The following is a 22,588-nucleotide window of genomic DNA, read 5'->3' as shown; positions in this document are numbered from 1 at the left end:
TGTACGCCACCAAGGCCTCTCCGAGTCTGTGGTGCGACTCCAATCGACCCTTTTACACGGGACGTACCACATGCGTTATGTTTAGCTATGCGAGCAGCGATATCCTAGAAGGCGGTCATTAATTAATAGGGCGGGCTACAGGCTGGTCCGTCCGAGGAGTTTAGGCGCGTGAATTTGTCTCTTACTTCCCAGCCAAGCACAGGCAGTAATTATCCCCCCTAATAGCAAAGCACATGGTTTATTCCACTGTATAGCCAAGAGCTGCAGTCCTCACTCTCTTTAGGAGTGCAGCTTTCGATTGGCGCAGATTTTCGCGGGCTGTCTGGACGCCCGAGACGTAATACGTCGCTACAACGGTCTCAACCATTGGTTAAGCCAAAGTCACATGGGTAACGTTTCGCGCCAGTTTCGGTTGTGACTGAGTAGCAGAGAAAGAAAGACAGCGGGGTACTGCTATACCATCTTACGGGAACCAAAAACCCAAGTAGTGTGAAAAGCTGCCAGTATCAGTCTTCCAAAACACACAGCAAAGCTATGGCACCCCGGGACTACGTGGCCGAGAAAGGTAAGAGTCGGGGAGGGGACCACATGGGTTTGTGTGTGGGCACGCCCGCAAAGGACGGTGTAGCATTGTGCATACGGGAATGTAGTCCAGCCAAGGTGCATCGCTTCTATTCCAGCAAAACGATGAGCTAGATACCAGCCCCGCTCCGTGGGACTTTATTGCACACTAAAACGGCAAGATCTGGTACCCCACCCCCCCAAAAAATGTATCCGCTCTCGACACTCAACAAAACCAGTTTGCGGATACTAGCACTTGTGTGCGTTCGCGACTTTTTAATGCGTTCCGGAATGATTTAAACTATTCAAATAGTAGGACAGTCCCCTTTTGAGACAGGCGGACACGGCAGTCACTATACCAATAAAAAGACCGCCCACTTCACTTTCATCAGTGAACTTAACTAATCCCTGGGCCTGGCCACTGAAGCTTTCCTCTGTAAAAACTATTATCCCTAGACGCCACACGAAGTGCTACAACGGGGCAAGCTGCAGCGCCCGCCTCCGCTCTTTCTGATCGTTGTTTGGGCGATGTGCGCGGTTTGTGCTTTGAACTTATTTCACGATCCACCATATGGTCCCAAATGGATTTCCTATGGATTGGCGTATACTTTGCCATCCAGATCCTCATAGCGCACGCTACCTCCGTATATTGCTTGTGGGTGATTTTAATTGAAATCTCCCACATCATAGCTCTCAACTCACGCTTTTGGCGGGTGTCGCCCGACTTGTAAAAGACTGACTCACCCGCCAAGCCTCCTGCACGCCCATTCATTCCAATGGGCGTCTCACCCGCCTTTGCGACACAAATGGTTGAGCTATGCAGCATTGCGCTCTCGAGGATCAGATTTCATATAGTATATAATTGCATTGCTTTCTCACCCATCACGAATTGTTGTTCCTACTTGATATCTTTATGCCTACCCCCGTTGCGATGCAGGTGGGAGCTATTCGCTCTTAACCCTGCCTATCGGGGTTTATCGTAAACTTGCGTATGCTGTAGGGTTGGGGGGGGTCGAGGCCGAGTTGCGTGCTGGCACACTTAAGGCTCTTCCGCTGTTTCCCCGAGCCTGTTAAGGTGTGCGCCTCACTGCCGATCATCGCCATGTAATACCGTAGTCTTCCATAATTTCCGCCCTCTTCCCCATCTAAAGCATGATAACCTCCCATCGGGCCCATGCGGAAGACCATAAGTGGCTGCTGTCACAAGTTCGCACCGACCAATCACCCCCCAACAGCTCTCATAATGCTATCGGCGTTTGGGCTATACCATGTCCCCAGCAAGGGGTTACGCTGTCATGCTTTGATTTTGCCCCCCCCTTGTCAGTAGTAGCGTACCCCCATTGCCGTACAGCGTCTGACGGTGTACGTCGCGCATTGACGTCACACGCCGGGCTCAAAGGTCGATGCAGCCACAAGCGCGGTTCGTATCGTGTATCCCTCCGCACGAGACTCGCTACCCTGCTCTCTAAGGTGAGTGGTCTGTTGCTCGTCGTAGGGCTATACCGTCTAGACACCGTGCCAAGGGGGAGCGCGGTGGTGTTTTAGGTGGCATGGGGAACCGTGGGCATATGGGCTTGCGGAGGGATATGGAGGTGATGCGGTTGCCCCGCCGCCATGTGCTGCTTTGTTTACAAAGAGGGGACAGCGGGAGAGGAACGGATCTCGGGAGGGCCTTACGCGGCGTGGTTCAGCGAGATCAAATTGTGTGCGCGGCTCCCCTGGTAAGCCTATCGGGCGTCCGTCACAGGGGTGCGCACCCGCGGGCTCTGGTTGGAATACGCACATGGCTCCTTGGGAGGGAGCGTCGGCCCGTGGTTCGTGGAAGCCAGGCAGGGCCTACACGTGCGAGACTGCATCATGACCAGAGGCCCGCAGTGGGAACGTGTACTCATGGGCAAACGTAGCGAATAACGACAGACGAAGCGAGGGGCCGCCTTGAGCACGCATCAGACAGTAGAGCTTTCCCGCCAAGTCTCGCAACGATTCGGGGTTTGGTGATTTAAATATAGCAAACTTAAATGAAAGGCAAACCTAGTAATACTGCCAAGCGAATTCATAATATAGAATTTATGAATCGTATAGTATGAGACTTGGCCTCCAGGGTTGAATGATCTATTACGACTAGTTACCCTCGGTGAGAAGTAGTGATATGTATGAGCCGTTTGCCAGAGCGTTTCTGCGCCACTATTGAGGGGTAATTTCGTCCTCTGCGTAAAGTAGTTTCCGGTCCGTAATTTCGACTACGTTTGTGGTAAGGACTGATCGTCAAATAGTATATTTTTCTGCATGTCTTATTGAATAGTTGCCCTGCCGCTGAAATGGTAAATAAATGAGAAACTACTTCATACCTACCTACTTTTCCGCGCTGGAAGATGAACCCATTTCGGAAAAGTAGGTATGAATAAAGTAGTTGGGTCTCGTGCTTGTTATGAGTAATGTTCCCCATTTTGACCGTGCATTTCTGCTCTTGTCTGATGTTTCCTCCCTAACCATACCGCATCATTTTTCAGAAAAGTGCAAGAAATTCCTCCAGGAGTTTTACACGGACGATGGGTTTGGCAAGAAGCAGTTCAAGTATGGAAGTCAGCTGGTGAGTTCATTTATGATCCTAAAAGTGGATGTGTGAATTTTTTTTATTGGGCATTTGAAAGGCGCTTTTGTACAAGCGACGCAATGGATTATGTAAAATTCAGACAGGCGTTCCTACTAGGCCTTGTGAACACTTGCATCGTGCAGGGAGAAGGAAGGGCGTGCTACAAGTTCCACAGAGGGGCGAAGAGCCAGGAGACGGTTGCAAGTCAGGAAGCGAGATGCAGCAGATGGTTGCAACAGCTAGGTGCCGGGCAGTGACCCCTATATGTAAGGGGGGGGTCACCAGCTTATACAAAGTGCAAGCATGTGGGGAAGCGCAGGCCATTTGATTCCCAAAGACAAGGGCACAGGCCACCCTCACAGCTCCTGTTTATAGGGTGTCGCACTGGTGTGCATGGCGGGAGTATTGGTTCGTGTTGTGTGGTCATAAATCAGTTGACATTGCCCCTCCCAAACCTTTAACCTCAAATATGAACATTTGAACTTTAAGGTTAAGCTGGCGCACCGTGAGCAGGTTGCCCTCTACATTGACCTGGATGATGTGGCTGAGGAAGACCCTGAGTTGGTGGACTCTATCTGCGAGAACACCCGGCGCTACACCAACCTGTTTGCTGATGCTGTGCAGGAGCTGCTACCGGAGTATAAAGAAAAGGAGGTGGGGCATGGCTTGCCGCTCTGTGGTTTGTATCGCATGTATGATAACCTAACCGATGTTGCACTTGGATCTATACGTTGGCAATATAATCCTATGATCCCAAGTTCTTATGGTGGCCATTCCTGTGTACTTGTAACACCTTGAGGGTAGCCTAGAAGAGCATATGAGGGTACTATCTCTTTTCGGTCAGATCACTCTGCAAGATCAAGGAATCTGAGCTTGCGGTTAACACTGCCTCGCTGGACCTCCAGCCTGTCGGACACCTGTCACAGGCACGGCTATCCATCCACACACGTTGCAACGATGGCAAATTCAGTCTCGCTGGACACATGCACATCTCCTTACACAAGACTTGCCTCGACACCTCTGCCATTAGTATACAGCGATCAAACCTACGACCAGTTTGGTCTACGAAAGCTAGCGCACTCTTTGGCCTCCCTTCACACCCATGAATGTTCTGACCAAACAGCATAGCCTATGCGTACTATGTCACGACACCCATATTCTACACCCCACTCGCAGTGACTGACCTACTCAACTAGACCTACTCCATTATTCTGACCTGAGTGGCAACTAACCACCTGTTCCTTAATGGTTGGACTCGGCAGTTCTGAAAAAACTAAGCAGTCAATACACTGCCTTCCATATCCCGGTCTTGTACCTCGACACGCTCCGTGTCCCGTCAAGTGATTGTATCTTCGGCAGCCCACGCCACCATCTTAAGTGGCCCACAACCTTTCCTCTCCAAAGACTGCTGCCTAACGGTTACCCGAGCAATCATGAGTTGCCAGGCTTTGACTGCGGCAGTGCTCTTTGCAGGCACCTCAACGCCTGCAAGAACTCCCTAGTGATACTGAATTATGCTTTGTGAGCCCACTTAACATTCCGAAAGAACACTAGAAAAAACATTTCACTGGCTGACTATCCGTGAACGTATTATGTTCAAGCCCCTGTAGCACTCATGTGCCTTTCCAACACTCGCATCCCCCCTTGACCTTGCCCAATTCGGAAGAATAAAAGGCGGCTTGCGCTTCCCCTACATTGCAGCCAAACATTTGAGCGCCCTCACTTGAAGCGCTGCAATCGTACTGGGTTTTCCGTAGTGTTATGAAGACCCAGCTCTCCTTTTCCTCTGGCATCGGTTCCATGCAAGATTGCACAAATTATCTATTTTGTATGTATGAACATAACCCACTTAATATTCCCTGTAACTAAGATCACCACAAGTGACAGCGCCTCGATGCCCAAGTGCTGTTTGTGCACTATACAAGTGTAAAAATAAATGAATGCTTGTAACTGGCGCCTTGATGCCCTTGGGTTTGCATGCTTTATAAATGGGGCGATCTTGGCCAAAGGCACATTCTAAACCTCAGACTTTCCCATACTCTGCGGCTCCACCAACAAGCATGGTGAGACATGTAGTGGTTAGAGTCGCTATATAAATGGAACACAATATCTTGAACCCTGAGTTTTGACTATAATCACGTATTTAGTCGCTTCCTTGAATTGTTTTTTAAACTGTTAGTATTCCATACCTATATTTGATGTTTAAGGGCTCCATAATTTCCCAAATGTTAAGATGTTGCTTTTTAGGCCTCCTATAAGGTCATCGGATTCTGGGGCTAAATGCCTTGTTTCATTTCTAAAATTTACTATAAACCGCACCTACTTCATAAAGGCGTTGCACATGATGCATGCCAAAAAAAGACCTGTAGAAAGTTTTTGAATGTTCCCTAAGATTAGTGCGCCATTAATAATTTTATTGTGGTTTAGTCAAAAAATTAGAACGTTACACAATCGTAGCATCTTTCAGTTATACAAAATTCCAAAGACTTCATATCTCAACAAACTGAAAAAGAAAGCTTCAAATGACAATCTCTAATTAAATGAGCAAATAAACATACAAGCAAGTGCATAGCTCAGAACAGTGTCAAAGCCTATTGTATAAATCAATACTGACAACTGTAAAGCAAGGTTGTATAGCGGTATAGTCAGATCAACGTCAATAGGTTTAAATTGGTACCATCGTTTTCTGGCCTGTAAAACCACACTAAACGGGGCAAGTTGGGGTGATATTGCCATGAGTTGAGACAGTAAGCCCAAAAAGAATCTCCACAATACTCGTATCTGTTTACCATCTTCCCAACAAGTTCATATATAATCCGCCCAATTTGGGGCAAGGGGTGAGAACATCTGGCAGTTTCCAGGGAGTCTGGTCTCTTACAAATACAGTACACCTGTTATGGCGAGGATCTGCAGTTGGTTAGTTTGCAGCCTTATCAGAACATCCCTCACCGCTGGGTCGGGGCAGAGTGATAGGGTTGTGTTCTCATATATCTGAATTAATTGAGCACAGCCTATTACCCTTTCAGCTTTTCAAGATAGGAATAGTTTTCACACCAATCCCAGTGATTTTAGTTTGTGCACAAATGATTATTTTCAGGTGGATAAATGGTCGCATTTTATTTGCTGCATCAATCCATCCAAGCTCTAGGAAAAGTGATTCTTGAAATTGTCTCCGCAAAACCTTCTCAGCATCATAGTTTCCCACTATCGCAAGTAGCTTACATTTTGGTATGATACAAGATTTTAAGTAGCAAACTCCCCGAGCATGCAAGACCATGCCCCTCAAAGAGGTTAGACCTAGGTCGAGCCTGAGGTGTTACATAGAGCAGGACGGCCCCAGACCTAGTACTGCGTGCCAACACTGGCCCTCTATGACATTGAGCTAGGTTGTGCATAGCAGGTGCTTCTAGGCCATAGAGTATAGCTGGGACAAAGCACCGTTGGTATAACTTTACAGTACCCGCCAAGCTATATCCCGCATGCCCTCTTGAGAATACAGGCATGCAGGGTCAGTAATTTGGCTCGTCTTTTTTTTGTAAGCGATTATCCTGTTATAATTTGAGGATACATCAAACTCCAGGCCCAGGTAAGAACAGGAGTCTGCAGGCCCAGTCTACATTAAATTTCCGGGTGGGCCCCTTATGCTAATCCGCATTCTTTGTCTTTTTTAAGCTAATAGCAAGACCCAGCTCAGGAGTACAGTGTGTTTCTCCAGCATAGTCTAATGCCTGACAATGTTCTGTTGAACATGATCAGGTCATCTGCGTAGTACATAACTACTATTGGGGTAGTCCCCAATTTGGGAGGGCAGTTTGACTTTAATCCCATACGCTGGAATAAGTCAAATGTAAAGATTATATAACGTAGGTACCGCCACACATCCTTGCTTTACTCGCATGTTAATTCTAATGGGTTCGGTCACTCCACCTTCGCTGTTGAGTCTAACCATGGCACTATTCTCACTGTGCAATGCTTTTAGAATCTGAATTAACCAGCTGGGGCAATTGAGGCTAGTGAGCTTGGACCAAAGTTTTCTCTCATTACCTGGTCAAACGCGCTAGTGAAATCTACAATACCATGTATAAAGTAGCTTCTTTGTTACTCGGTGTGGTATTTATCAGAGTCCAGCACTCTGAGTGGTGACTACCCAGGTCTCCAGCTCTCAGAGTACACGTGTTGCAAAAACCGTGCCCGTAACGTCCAGCATGGACAAGAGACAGTAGTTTGTTACCTCCCTACGGTCTCCTTTCTCATGGACCGGAATTAACACTGGTTTTGCCAGGCCGAAGGCACAGAGTGAGTTCCTTGCTCTGACACGTCCGTTTCTTTTGCCCACTGCTATGTCTGCATCATTTTTGACGTAGCTGTTCATATGGCCACACCATTGACTTTGACAAATTTGGGATTTTACGCTAGAGGCAATCCAGTGTTCTTCCTGTGTGTTCAAAGCAGTGCATGAACATAATGTGAAATTGCCAGTTTCCTATTCAGCATACAGTCTGGGATGTGTAAACTCAGACGGTTCGGTTCTGCAGTCTTACCTGTTTTATTCCTGGTTTCTGCAGGTGGTGAATAAGGACACATTGGATGTTTACATCGAACACCGCTTGATGATGGAGCAGCGGGCTCATGACCCAAGTGAGACGCGGGACCCGCATAATCAGTATCCATCGGAGCTGATGCGTAGATTGTAAGTTTGGGAAGCTGTGCACCCGGTGTGGTGAGGGGTCGGGGTGGCAGCAGATAGCTGCCCCATCATTTGGAAATGCTACTTTACATACGCACACCCACTCTCTTCACAGCGAGTTGTACTTCAAGAGCCCGAGCAGCTCCAAGGCGCTAGTCGTGCGTGATGTGAAAGCCGAATCCATTGGGAAGCTTGTGACTGTGCGTGGGATTGTCACACGGGTCACAGAGGTTAAGCCCATGATGGTGGTGGCAACGTATACCTGTGACCAGTGTGGTGCTGAGACATACCAGCCGGTGAGTGATTCTCTGAAATATGGCGGCCTAATTCTTGTTTAAAATGACGTGTCAATATCCTGCCTTTATCTTGGAGCAGCTTCTTGCAGCAAGATGCTGTTGAGTGCCTTGTGATTAGTTGGCTGGAGAGGGATGGGTGTTTGCTATATATGGTTGACTCCTTCAGTGTTAATGTATAGACATTATGTCCCCTGGTGATGATACTGGCCTGTTTCACATATTTTGGGGCGACTCAAATAATCCAGTACGAGGTTGAATAATGCAATTAACGGTGCTTGGCTGCCCTTGTATGGTGTTGTCTCAATGGGCTGTGTAATCTAAAGGGACTTTAGTTTAAGGCATAACATAGTTTAACTTGTTTTGCAGATCCAGTCACCAACCTTTATGCCACTCATAATGTGCCCTAGCCGGGAATGTCAGACCAACCGCTCAGGTGGACGTCTCTACCTGCAGACTCGTGGTTCTAAGTTTGTCAAGTTTCAGGAACTGAAGATACAAGAGCATGTAGGTATTGAGAGCAAAAGTTAAACCATTGAAATGGAAGTGCACAACACGAGCGTTGGTTTGGCAGAAAGTGCCTCATTTTTACATGGATGGCCTGGTCTTGGGTCTTGCTCGTATAGGCATACACTGATGTGCCTTGTGGGTCTCACCAGTTTACTTTTACACATGTGGAACTATTCTGCACATTCAAAGTAATGCATGGTCCGTAGAATGAAGATTACGTTTGACATCTAAGAAATGTTGTGCTGTGTGGCTAGTAGCTTGTTTTTAAAGTATTGTTTTGTCCCCAAAGTTGCTCGAAGCAGACTATTATACGCTGCTAGATTCCATGTTTACTTATTTAGCAGACTAAAGCTGCAGGCATCTGCTTGCTTGGAATGCTTATAACGTTACTCCAAATGTATGTTCTTGCAGAGCGACCAGGTTCCTGTGGGCAACATTCCTCGCAGTATGACAGTATTTGTGCGTGGGGAGAACACACGTCTCACCCAACCAGGAGACCACATCAGCATCACCGGTGTCTTCTTGCCCATGTTGAAGACTGGGTTCCGGCAAGTGGTACAGGTAAAAATGCCACGTGGCGTATGAGTTGAGAAACTAGTATGAACTGCCCAGCTACATTAAGGGTAGTATTTATTGTGCCTGGGCCAGCAACATTGTTTCAAATGAAGACCAGCCCCACCCTCCAGTTATGTATGCACCCCCCCCCCATTCTTGACAGGAGGTTTTTTTTGTTGTTGGCCTTTATGGAATTTGCTACCAAAGGAGTGCCATTTGGCTACAGTGTTCTCCCAGTGATGCGTACTGCAAGTGTTGGTCCATCGACTGCCCCATGCCCCAGGGGTGAATGGTCGTGTTTTTACCAGTGTATTGTTCAGAGCAATGTTCCCTCTAATTATTTTCTCTATGTGCGCAACTGGTTGGCTGTTGTACGCACATTATTTTCCATGTGCGCAACGGACTAATGAGATAAGCCACTTTCTGAGCTACTGTCGCAGAAGTTTGGAAAGGAATTTCATCTTGCTGGCCACTGCATTCTTTACAAATCTTACATTTTTTCCAAACACGTGGGCTAAAATAAAATGTCAAATGTGATTATAAGGAAAACAAATCAACCAGTCCAAGACTTCAACATCTGCCACTGTACCTTGCAAACTTCGGTGCAGAGAAAAATGTATGTTTCTATGCCACTGGAAAATCATTTCTGTATTACAAAACACATATCTCTTCAGAATACATTTGCCGGTGGATTAATGGCAATTAAAACATGCTGGTAAGAGTTCAAGTGCCACCTTAATGAAGTATTCAAGGTCCAGGAGAACATGCAATTATCCATGCACAAATTATTAGAAGCACCAGAATAACTGCACCTCGGAATATGATGATCAAAAATTCCTATGCTTCTAGTTACTATCCACATTACATTCTCCTGTGGGTAGTGAACACCAGCCTTAGAGCTGAGACATATGCCCCATCCATTTTTCCTCTGGAAAAAAAGGAAAACTAGAAACCATGAGCATATGATTGCTTCAACCCACTAAGCTCCACTGATATTAGTGACCAGTAGAGCAATGGCATAGGAAGGAACTCTAATAATAATGCCTGATCGAAAGAGGAATTTTAAGGGGAAAACTGCTTTTAATAAGCAGAAAGAATCCCTAATGGCAAAGCTAATCACTTTTTTACTCCCCGAAAAATCATTTGACTCCCAAGTAAGGAGCAACACCTGATTAGAGCCATGCTTGCACACCTAACAGGAAGTGAAATGACAGGGCACATAATAAAGTGTATAGTTCTCCCCACCCTTCCGCACCACGCCTAGATAAAAATGAAACCAGAGCCTTATTATGAAGCCCTGTTGAAGAAAATCACATATGCCTTTTGTTAATAGCATCAATTAATCAGAGATAGAAATGATTGAGTGCATTCTGTAACAATGGATCCCTCTTCTGTAATTCTTTGATCAGTTAAATAAGATGCAAGGAAATGCTAGAGACTATACACACAGAACACATGGTTGTATTGAAAATCCCTCAGCAGCTGAGCATAGAAATAAAAAGGTGCTGTTGTGTAGATGGGTAATTCCTATCCGTTAGCAAACCAGCAACACATTTCCTTCAGTGTACTGCATCTGACTTGGTTTTTGAATTGTGCTGCTTTGTTCATCACCCACAAGGAGTGATGACCTCTGCTCTTCCCATACCCTTCCCCAGCCCCTGCACTAGCCTACAATACTAGGTGATAGAGCACTGTAAAAAGTGAGCGATTGTAGTAAACACTCACTGGGATATTTGCAGACCCGCAATACTTTGCAAGCGAGGCATAGTTAATGCCTCCACATATGTGCATTTTAATAATGTCATGACTCTGCATGAACACAATTATTTTGCAGTGCATACAAGATTGTTTGCAACATACCTCCCTTATACCACTGTGCAGGATTACACAAGTGCTCAGTGAAAACATTTTTTTGTATAGAAGTTACCATACAACATGTGGAGGTCTATTCCAAAAGGAATTCTGAACACTTGCAAATGATGCAGATTGTTTGAAAAGCATTGTCTGAATATCCGGTGCCCTGATAAGATGGACGAGAAATCCCAGGCACAGTCCATACCCATTATCCCTTGTGGGCTGAGTAAATGGTATTGCAATGTTGCTCTCCACTTATAAGGTAAAGTTAGCAATGCTAAAGTAGGAGACGGTGCACATTTGTCTTAATCTTTAGCGGGCAAACTCATATTTGAGTTATAATGCGTTAACTTGCAAAGGGGCCGCTTCAAAGCACCTGCGTGACACATGTACAAAGAGTAAATGTGGCATACGGGTACACATCCAAGTAGCCTACTTAGTCAGTACCCGATATTTGTGCAGGTAGTTTGATTATATAGTGTAGGTGACATTTTTGGTAACAGAAATTCTGGCACGTGAACGTTATTCATGTTGCAACAAACACACAAGTAGATGTAGGAACACATCTGCTAACCTTTCACAGAGCCAAGAGGAAGAGTCAAGATTGTCCGTAGCTGTAGTATCTTAATGTTTTCTGGGGCAGAAATTGGTCATAAGGTAAAAGTGTGGTAGTCCGGTTTAGGAGTGATTGGTGGGGAGGGAACATTATTTTGGTTGATACATGCAGGCCTATCTTGGTTAGATTCTTCTGTTCATGGAGCCAGTTTTTCATATTAGTGTTTAACCTCTGGTGTGTGTATTTTACTGTTGGGGATTGTAGGTGTCCCTTGCATAGTGTAATGCAAATGAGTAGCATATCAAGATTAATTGCTTACTTAAGAGAAAATTCCAGGTATTTGCTGTGGCTTGTGCTTACATTTTTTTTTTTGAATAGGTGAGAATTCTTTGTGCGCTGATAAAAATCTTCTGAGCGGCACCCAGAAGGAAGCTGGGCATGCGCACAGCTTAGAGGGAACCTTGGTTCAGAGGCATGTGTTTTTATTCTCAAGTGTTTGAATTTCTAGGGTTTACTTTCTGAGACCTATCTGGAGACGCACCGGCTTATAAAGATGAATAAGACTGAAGATGACGAAATGGGAACGGAGGAACTGAGTGAGGATGAACTGCGTTTGATCACAGGTAAATGACTTGGGTTTGAGGGTAGAACATATCGTTGGGACTGGGAGTGTTGGGTCTATTAAAGGATTGGTGCTCAGGGAAATTCATGGTGGATCAGCATCTAGTATTTAGATGGTACAATGGTGCACACTTGCAGCATAGTTGAGGTAATGAGAAACTGGTGTTGTGTGTAGTACGGTAATAACTGGAGACTTGTGTAGATTTTGGATGGCCGATTTAAACTACTTTTCTTTTTAGAGGAGGACTTCTATGAGAAACTTGCTGCTTCAATTGCTCCTGAAATCTATGGGCATGAGGACGTGAAGAAGGCTTTGCTGCTGTTGCTCGTCGGTGGGGTTGATCACTCCCCCAGAGGCATGAAAATCAGAGGTTGGTTGGTTTTCGTTGCGCTGTTGCCCTGTTGTCCATTATTTGCAAAATACAGTTGGTAATTTTACCTTGTGCGCAGTAACCAATCTGCTGTTTACTAGTCGGCTTATTTTCTAGTTGTAACATCACTTCTGTACTGTGTTTTTTCTACGTATGTTTCAGAGGAAGTGCACTACCCAGTAACCAATGGTCAATCTGACTGTCGCACCTGTCACTATTTGTAACCCAAGTGATCTTTTTGTTTCAGGAAACATAAATATTTGTCTCATGGGAGACCCTGGTGTTGCCAAGTCTCAGCTCTTGTCTTACATAGACCGCCTGGCTCCACGCAGTAAGTAACGCCACTATTTTGCTACAGCCTATAAATACAGAGGTGGGTAGTCCTGTAAACTTATACCGTCTGTTCTAAAGCTAGTAGGCTTACGCTAAGGCTTCCCATTCCCTCGTGTGACTTGCATTGTGCACATACAGCACACTTACTTGAATGGTATAGTTGCGACACCCCACCAATATTTTTCCGTTGGTGTTAAAGGGGATTTGATGTCTCCAACATGCTTCCTTAACTTAAGTTGGCTTCTATTTGCACGAGTGCAATTCCTTTACTGCATTTATCCAGGCTTGGTTATAAACGCCATGCATGCATCTTGCTTTTGTAGGTCAATACACCACAGGTCGTGGCTCTTCAGGTGTCGGTTTGACTGCTGCAGTGATGAAGGACCCAGTGACTGGTGAGATGACCCTAGAGGGTGGTGCCCTGGTACTTGCAGATCAGGGCATCTGTTGCATAGATGAATTTGACAAGATGATGGACGCCGACCGAACAGCCATCCATGAAGTGATGGAACAGCAGACCATATCTATTGCCAAGGTATCAATCATTGCTCGAGACATTACCATGTGCGGGGTAGTACCATTTTTCGCCAGGGTCTGACGTTGCTGGGCGCTATTTAGCTCTTGCTTTAATCTTTGGTGACTAGCTGCTAGTAACTGCTTTCCACTCCCAAGCCAACTGGCACCATGCATACATGTAATGTATTAGTTTTAATGCGCGTAAAATACATTGGCGTATTGGAAACAATACCATGTGTTTTTGTAGTTTTTGCAGCACGCTTTGTAGTAGGTCCTAGTTCCCCTGAGATGGCGGCTCTGACCTGTCCATGTGTTGCTTTAACGTTTAATTCCTGCTGTAATTGGTTTTTATATTTTTTTTTAGGCTGGCATAATGACATCCCTTAATGCCCGCTGCTCAATTCTGGCAGCTGCCAACCCTGCTTATGGGCGTTACAACCCCAAGAAGACTATTGAGCAGAACATCCAGCTTCCGGCAGCACTGCTGTCCCGTTTCGATCTACTCTGGTTGATTCAAGATAAGCCGGACCGAGACAATGACCTTAGGTGAGTGTCCTTGGTTGAAGTCGTAGTCTTGCAGGTGGGGCTGGTAAAATATCGCTTGCTGTTGGGTCCCTCTTCCCAACCGCCAGTCAATCTAATTGTGCTTATTGTTTCAGGCTGGCTCAGCACATAACCTATGTTCACCAACACAGCAAGCAACCCCCATCTCAGTTTGTGCCCTTGGACATGAAACTAATGAGGTGAGTGCATATTGGTCTAGTTAATAACTGTTGCTAACGAGACAATACATTACTGGGCAAGGTCTTGTATTTCGTTATTTATATAGTGCTCTCCTCACTTATATGGCCTCAATGCGCTTAGTGGTTGGAACGCCTTCAGTGGCCGTATTCATTGTGGTGGAGATGCTGGTGTGCATTTCTGCCAGCTTGGGACTTGAATGCCTCCACTAAGCAGCCCAAAGGTCAGGCACGTGGGAAGGCACTGTTGGTGGTTTGCGATAGACTGCTATTGTTGAAGATTCAATGTGTGGCTAGCTATACCAAATTTTCTTTGTTGGTAGTCTCTATACATATGCTGGCAGATGTGTTGAGCTACATTGGGTATTTCAGACCAGATGGGCATAGCCATAGCTGCATGTACGGTGCATGGATGGTTGGCTGTACCTGCGTCCAGACGCGCTTAAGGTACTGTATGCTTGGATGTAGATCGGCTGCAGCGTCCTTTGTCAAGTGTGGGCGGGATGGTCTCATTGTTTCTGTCTGAGTGGCGAGTGAGGTTTTTGCAATGTGCCACAGCAAATGCTGCTGGCTTACCTGGTGTATTTGTCGGGTGGGGGTGCTGTGCATGGGGTGATATTGTCTAGGTGAGCCACTGCGAATGCTGCCGGCTTCAGTTCTGTGATTGGTGTATAGGGATGTTGTGTTCAGCTGTGTAGTTTAGAGAGGAGTTAGAAAGAGCCAGGTATTTGGGACCTTTATGCATTTCAGGTGATTTTCAGTGTTGCGAATGGGTAGCAAGTGCCAGATAATTGGTGCTTGGATGGAGAACGAGGACACGCCCAGCTTGGAATTGGTTTGTGCAATGCTTCAGCTTCGTTAAGTTGCGTTTCCCTACTCTTGCCACCTACAGGAATTTTGAGCCGCTTGCTTCAGTATAAATTCCGTTCTTAATGTGCATGCCATTTTGTGGTATGGCTTCGAAGCAATGTGGGGTTGATTGCCCTTCGCAGGACCATAGTACGAGATGTGACGAAAGGATTTAACCAGCATAGACAGAAAAGCTGGACCGATAAAATTTTTCATTTTTTTTATTCTTAAGACCTCTGCTGTGTTCAGTTGGAGGTGGTGATTGGGTGGGTGATTTCAAGCCATGTTGGTGTGGATTGAAGTACTGTGCCCTGGGCAGGATACAGCTATGTTCCGTTAAGCAGGAGTACTTGACGTTCCGTCAAAGCAAGGCTGGCTGGCGCCTAGTTAGATGTGGTCTGGACGAGCTTATAAGGACTGACAGAAATGCACTTTGTCAACTCCTCGGGTAACCCCGAATTCCTGGCCGATCTGGTCAAGGTTCACCCAGGAGTTGGACTAGGAATGTAGGATGCTGAAGGGAAGAGACGGGTTTCGCCCATCCTTTCTTAAGGCTGGGTGTTTATCCTCTTTGCGGCAGATTGTGAATGGAAGTTGGTTCGAGATGGTGGGTACTTGGACTGTGGGAAGACCCTATTCCCAGTGATTTTCATCACTGGAATGACTAGTTCTGTGCCTGATCTGAGGTTTCAGATGGGTCTGTATGTAGTGTGCGTTTATGCTGCAGATGTTGTGTAGTGTCGGCAGCATTTTATAGACGGCATTTTTGGGAAAAATGCAATAACTGAACTCATTGGAATATATAGAGGGTTAAGGGGTTACTCCAGTGGAACGACCTAGAACCAGTCTGGTTCTGTGTCTTGTGCAGCGCTCAGTGGGTGCTGCACGAGGTGGATTGTCGCCCGATCGGCAGCCGGTGAAGATCTGTGGGCTGGTGTGATACTGTTCTCTAGGGCAATGAGCCTCACAGCAGTGTTTTAGCAGTTGGAGTTTTCTTTGATGCCGGGGCCGCCATGTATGTCGTTGCTATAGTCCATGCATGCAGGGGTGAGCTCTATGCGTGAAGGGAGGAATGCTATGGCAACTTTTGCAGATTGTGTGGGAATGTCTCGTAGGGGGTTTGGTGGAGAATGCACATGTATGTAGCAGCTTTCTGTCAGACGGGATAGGTTCGCAACCGCTTTACATCATAGGTTTTTACTGTGTTGGAGGGCTGTGGGAAGTGGGGGGGCTAGAGAGCGGCCATGGGGTAGTTTGGAGAAGGAGCGCAGTCCTCTGCAGAGCCATGATCTCGGTTTTTCCTGTTTTAGAGGTGGTTGGCATTCATCCAGTGTTCCATTTCTGGGAGACCTGATGCGAGATCGAGTGAGGAGGGGCCTGGTTGGAGTTTGTAGACTTATTTGGGTGTCTACGTAGTTTAGCAAGAACGGTCATAGTAGCACCCCTTGGGCAGTGGGGGGGGGGGGGGTCGTTGAGAAAGGCATGTTTTGCCATCTGGCGAGGAAGGAATATTCCACTTCAAAACTGTCCCTGATGCCGAGAATGGAGAGTCCATGTGGGTGGGGTGGTCAATATTCGGTGGCCGCCGAGGGGTCGAGTAGAATTGGGGCGGAAGTCTTTTGGTCATCCCAGGTTAGACTAGGCACGTTACTTCTAAGCCATGAGGGTTGGGTTCTTGTTTTCATCCCAAGGAAAATTCACAAGGGCGTCGCACTTCTGCTTTCTCCAGCTGGTATGTCTTGTGCCATGTCTAGATCATGCAGAACTATGTAAAACATGTACCACTGCCTTCAACCCCAGAATGGGGTGTCTGGGTTGCGTAGGGTTTTTTGGGTAAGAATGTGTGCAAAGCACAACCCATGACTAGTTACTTTCTTACACGTTCTAACTACTGTAATTTCAGGCGTTACATCACAATGTGCAAGGCAAAGCACCCTGCTATCCCAGAGACTCTGGCCGACTATTTGACTGCTGCGTATGTAGAGATGAGGAAGGAAGCTCGCACAAACAAGGACACAACTTTCACTTCAGCCCGGACCCTGTTGTCAGTACTCCGACTCTCCACTGCTCTGGTTTGTACTTTTGGTCAGTTGCATTATTTGTGGCATGGGAGAAAACTGAAGGGAGAAGCCTTGTAAGAAAGTCATTGTTTTGGTTAAACCTCGTAACCCAGTGGTGCAATAAATGGTACGCTTGCAATCAAGTTGACGCTGAAGCCATATTCTACAGTTCATCTTTACTCGCCTGGCTCTGCTAGGGTTAAAGTGCTTACAGTGCAAGTAGTTTACATAGCCTACTGCATTGTGGGTACTTGCAGCCCTGGATAGCCTATTGCATCAAGTGAACTCATCTCAACTGCTTCGAGTCTGCGAAATAAGTTTGATTGTTTACATGTTAGATAAAGCAGGTACCCATGTCAGTATTTGAGTTGCTACATTGTCCATTCATGTTGCTGAGACTCCAAAGTGCTGTTCGTGCAGGTAGTGTGTAGTATTTCTACTGCACCAGCAGCACTTCTGAGCCCCTGTGACACTTCAGCTGTGGCTTAACAATTGCACACGGGAGGCAGTATCAAAGCAGTGGGGTGATTGGTGCAAGGGATGTCTAGGCATAACCAGAAGGAGCAGGAGTGATCACATTTGGCAAACTGTTCTTTTGCGCTTTAAGTCAGTTGAGTAGGCGGTCTTCCCCAACTGCTGGCTAGTAACTGGGTGCGAGTGCTCAGCTGGAATGATCTGCTGGAATTACTGCTTGCTGGTTCCAGTCCGTTTTGCAGGGTTAGCAGTCAGTCTGGTCTTGGTTCTGCTGTGCAAACCCATGCAAAACTGATTGTGGCTAAAGCAGAAACATCACCTACACTTTAAACACGGAGTGGGGGCGAACGCTTAATGTGATATTGCCAGCGTTCACTGCTGAAGTTTTTGTACTCTTGTCATCACTGAAATTCTGTTTGTATATTTAAGGGTTGATTTTTATTTGTGTGCAGGTGTGACTTGTAGATCATTTTACCATCGCCCTCTCCTACAGCCCAATGAGGTTCATGGCTGCCCAATAAAAGGTTAACGTTGTCCTTTTAGTGGGATTATCTTTTATGATAAAGGACTGTAAACTGCCTTTGGTTTCGTGTCTTGGGGGTTGTGCTTTGCAGGTACTTTCTGCCCACCATGTGCAGACATTTGCTCCAAAAGGTCTGAGCTTTCTGATCTGAAACAGGAAGTACTTGTATGCATCCTGCACTACAGGTAAAACAAAACTTGCGTTAAATGTACTGGTTCCTGAAATGCTGATTAAAGGCATTGTTTTACCCATCTACCACATAGTTGACCGTACATTCAATGTGTTTCTGATCTACAGGACTAGGTGCTCATTTCTATACCTCTGTATGAAGCTAACCTACCTTGTTTTCAATTCTTTAGCACAGTAAGGACATTATAGTGGTTGCTACTTCTTAGCATATCTAGTTCATTGTGCTTATCTCGGTTTGGTTCTATTGCTTGCACTGCAGCGATTATAGCTTTGAACCCATATCTCTACTCCCCTTGGTTATCCAATTTACTAGTCCTATTTGTGACTTAACCAGGAGACGTCAGTCCCAGTATTTATACCATATTTTCTTGCTCACACTCGCTGACCCTATATTCTGTAATTTTGGATCCCTCTTCAATTTTGATAACAGCTGTTATGGTCTACATGCCATTGATCCAGACTGGGAGATGTAGAGGAAATTACTCAATCTTTTTCGGTTGTGTATACAGCTGTTATGGTCTACATGCCATTGATCCAGACTGGGAGATGTAGAGGAAATTACTCAATCTTTTTCGGTTGTGTATTTTTCAGAGCTTCCATGAATTAACACTTCACGCAAGATTTTTTGGGGCTGTTATTCCGCTTGCAGTTTCAGTCAGAAAACTCAGTCCATGGTTCTCTCATGCTTGGACAGTATTCCGATATATTTTTTTTCCCCTCGTTACTGATGTAAACCATGGTGTTTGGTTCTGTCTGTGGTTTTGCACTTGATTGTCGAGTTCTCATGTTGTCTCGCTCAAAGTTCTTTTTCAATATGGTTAAACCTCACCCCCTCCACCCCCGCCCCGCACTCCGAGTCAACATAACTTGACAGTACATGCTCCTTAGCAATCAAGTAGCTTGACCCATGATGGATCTTTTGTAAGATGGTTCCTGTGAGTTGCTTAATTCTGTCTTTGTACACATTCCTCATTACTGGTCCTGTAAGGTTTGCTCAATACGTAGCATCCTTTTGCTTTAAGAAAAGGATGACGATATATTAACAAACCTAATTTTGGGTTGTAAACTGTTTCGCCCTCTTGGCGTATTGCCCTCTTGGCGTTTCGTGCCAGATCATGTTTGTATACTAGATTACGTTAATTCTGAGTTGAATGGAGGTACTTGGATGTGCAATTTTATTTGTGGGGCAGAAACGTTTCAATGCATATTGCCTCTTCTACTGAGGTGGCTAACCTGTATTCTTCTCTGCAGGAGGTGGTCGAGGATTGGCCAGTGTTGAGAGGCGGAGACATGAGCAATTGCTGACCTTTGCCCTGGGCATTGCACTTGTCTCGGTCTGACAGTGCTGGCATAACACTGCGAAGGTTAAGTCCTCTGCATACACGGCGAGGACTGGATCAGATCCTTTTACAAAGTCTTTGCTATTATGGTGGGCTGGTAATACTGTGAAGCTCTTGCTACTGTTCGTGTTTCCCCTTGTTTGCCATTGCTAAACGTGCTAGAGTTTGCATGTACTCTGATACCTTGCAGATATTAACTAGTTCTTTATTGGTGGTGGTCAGCCGACTAATCAGTCTTTATCAAGATGCGTGTTATCCTAAGTTGCTGGGGTGGTTGGAGATTGCTGTCCTGTTGAATTGTTGGAATTCTGGCTGCTAGCCCGAGTTGGTTGCCTGGCTACGGCCAGAATCCAGCCCATCCGGGAAGATGGAAATTGGTCCCGTTGGATGGCTAACAACCCTACCAACTTTGGATAACCATGCTTTAGCCTTGAAAAAGACCCGAGGCCGAAACACGTTTCTGCTGTCCCTAGGAGTAATTAAAAAAAAAAAAAAATTAAACAAGGATATGATTGACTATTATTTAACAAGCTCAAGGTATCAGGGGTACATGCAACTCTGCTGCCAACAAGGTGGGCAACACCTACTCAATCCAACACCTACTCAATCCGTGACCTCTCGGCCAACTTCAGAATGCACCATCAAAGGTGAGCTAAACTAATAAGGTGAACTCATTCTGAACTAACGAACTAAGGTGCAAGTTGAATCTAATAACCCTAGTGCCCAAACACTAGTATTTGGCCATGCTGGTGTCACTTGTAGTACGGTTGTCAAATATGCTCTGGTGATGCTGCTATGAAAGCAAAGTATGTCTGGCAGAGGGTTCTCTCGTTGGACTGGTAGCTCATTTTTTAATTTTTATTTTTCTGCCACCGTCACTTAAGGCCCGGCTACGTTTGGTGGACACGGTGGAGAAGGAGGATGTGAATGAGGCAATGAGGCTGATGGAGATGTCCAAAGATTCTTTGATGGGAGACAAGGGGCAGGCAGCCAGGTAATTGTGGAAACTGACATGTATTTTAAGTGTTGTGGCACATTGGATTTTTCGTGATTCTGTACTTGTGGTCTCAAGTTTAATATAAAATACTTATCCTTTCAGCCTTGCTGGTTTTGACTGAAATGCAAATTTGTGATATTGCTGAACTCTGGCTTGTGATTCTGGAAGGCAGGAGATTGTTAGTGGGGGAAGCATGACAGTTGCAAATACTGAACGGTTTATAGGGAATCCCCGAATTGGCTACCCCCCAATGCTCTAGAAGATGAATGTGTTGGTGGAAAACTGGCTCTGCTTTGGTAGTAGGGTGAAAACAGCCGCCTTTGTAACGCACTGATCTTGTAACCCTGCAGGACTCAGCGCCCAGCCGATGTCATCTTTGCAGCAATCCGTGAGATGGTGCCAGAGAAAGGAATGCGGAGTGTCAAGTTCTCGGAGGCAGAACAGCGATGCGTGTCAAAGGGCTTTACTCCGGCACAGTTTGAGGCAGCCTTGGAGGAGTACGAGGAGTTGAACGTTTGGCTAGTTAACCAGGCACGCACCAAAATCACCTTTGTTTGATCTTTTGCGCTAGAGCGCCATGCTCTGAAGACTTGTTACAGTGCAATCCTATGAGGCCGCAGTGAGAAACCCTAGTATGATCGTTTGGCTCAACACTTGGGTGTAACCTGGCATGAAGTACTATTGCCATGTTTGTACCAGCTGACTGCTTTCTGTGGGGAGTGAACGGACTAGCAGATCACGGGATGGAGCCTCCAACGGACAAACAAGTGGACAGATTAAAGCTGCCATTTTTGAGGTGGAGGTTAGTCTCCTGTTGATGGGACTAGTGTTCCGTAGTCGCATGCATCTCTGAATTTTAAATGTATATTGTTTCACAGCAGAAATCGATTAAAATACTTTTTTCTATGCTTCAGCTTCTGTTGTACCTCTTCTCGACTTGAGCTCTTTTACTTATTGCAGTTCTTATATAACTGAACATGAATCAATTGCTGCAGCTATAATTCTGAACTCTTCTCCGTTCACAGTTGGCACTATTGAAGGCTGCAAAGGTTTAAGGTTCAGCACCAACATGGTGATTGCTCGTCCGTTTATGCTAGAAAACCCCAGCAGTTAGGCTGCAAAAAGCCTGTAGCAAAGTGCTGCGTGGCTGTTATGCCTCCTGTAAAAATGAGCCACCAATTAAGTTGCCGCAAAGTTACAACTAGAAAAGCAGGCTTGTCTTGTATAGAAATTGCACTTTTTCACCAATTATAAATTGGTTAGTGTCTGTAGTACTTAAGTTGTGGATTGTGGCTTAGGTCGGACACTGCTGCAGCCAGGGCAGTAGGCCCAGGCATGTAAGAGAAATACGCGTGAATGTAGAAGTTAGTTGCAGCTTGGGCAGCAGTGGGGAAAGTCCAACCACAGGGATTCATAAAACTCATATTGGCAGCACGTGTAAGGCCATGAGGGGGCTGAGGGCTCCTTGTGAGCAGTACTGGGGGAGGGTGGGGTGAGGAGTGGGCCTGCCTAAGTTATTTTTGTATTTTATTCATATAGCGCAACCGGGCGCATAGCTTGACAAGGCAATATGGTTACATTTAAAGTGGAACGTTAGCACAGCATATACATACAATAAGGTTATACAAGGTATACAATATAATATACAGGAATATCTACAGTCGCGGTAAAGCTGTGCGTAATTTACAATGAACTGCAGTGTCTACAATTGGCAAGAATACTTACAGGCGAGGGCAGTTGAAGAGCCGAGAGTCCTGAAATCAGTGGTCATTTAGGCCACATAGGTAGCTAGCCATAATTTATTTTTTTGTTTGAAGAGGGTGGGGGTGTTCAGATCTCATAGGTAAAGGAATCGAGTTCCATTGCTTGGGGGCAAGGACAGGGAAGCTGATTTCCCCTAGCTTTCTGCAGTTTGTATCTGGGGGTGGCCAGACAATGTGCTTGAGCTGATCTAAGTAGTCGGGTA

The 22,588-nt window shown here is 45.9% G+C and overlaps 1 protein-coding gene across 3 annotated transcripts; it reads left to right on the top strand.

Annotated features, from left to right (window-relative positions):
* The first annotated feature begins 365 nt into the window (after positions 1-365).
* MCM7 (minichromosome maintenance complex component 7) lies at positions 366-21,535 on the top strand. 3 transcript variants are annotated; one of them, XM_069646418.1, is made up of 16 exons: positions 366-565; positions 3,072-3,151; positions 3,644-3,808; positions 7,720-7,844; positions 7,957-8,137; positions 8,504-8,641; positions 9,056-9,205; positions 12,118-12,232; positions 12,470-12,601; positions 12,849-12,932; positions 13,258-13,469; positions 13,815-13,996; positions 14,110-14,193; positions 16,943-17,111; positions 20,510-20,619; positions 20,973-21,535. In XM_069646418.1, the coding sequence occupies exons 1-16, from the start codon at positions 535-537 to the stop codon at positions 21,178-21,180; spliced, it is 2,166 nt and encodes a 721-aa protein (XP_069502519.1). In that variant the 5' UTR covers positions 366-534; the 3' UTR covers positions 21,181-21,535. The 3 variants fall into 3 exon arrangements, with proteins under 3 accessions (XP_069502519.1, XP_069502521.1, XP_069502520.1); XM_069646420.1 differs by lacking the exon at positions 366-565 and adding an exon at positions 1,935-2,031; XM_069646419.1 differs by lacking the exon at positions 366-565 and adding an exon at positions 2,198-2,282.
* Positions 21,536-22,588: the final 1,053 nt, after the last annotated feature.

This window comes from Ambystoma mexicanum, chromosome 1p, assembly GCF_040938575.1.
Source record: "Ambystoma mexicanum isolate Mex_15411 chromosome 1p, UKY_AmexF1_1, whole genome shotgun sequence".
NCBI lineage: Eukaryota > Metazoa > Chordata > Amphibia > Caudata > Ambystomatidae > Ambystoma > Ambystoma mexicanum.
Note: the sequence above shows the minus strand (reverse complement) of the source record. Positions and strands in the feature narration are given on the sequence as shown.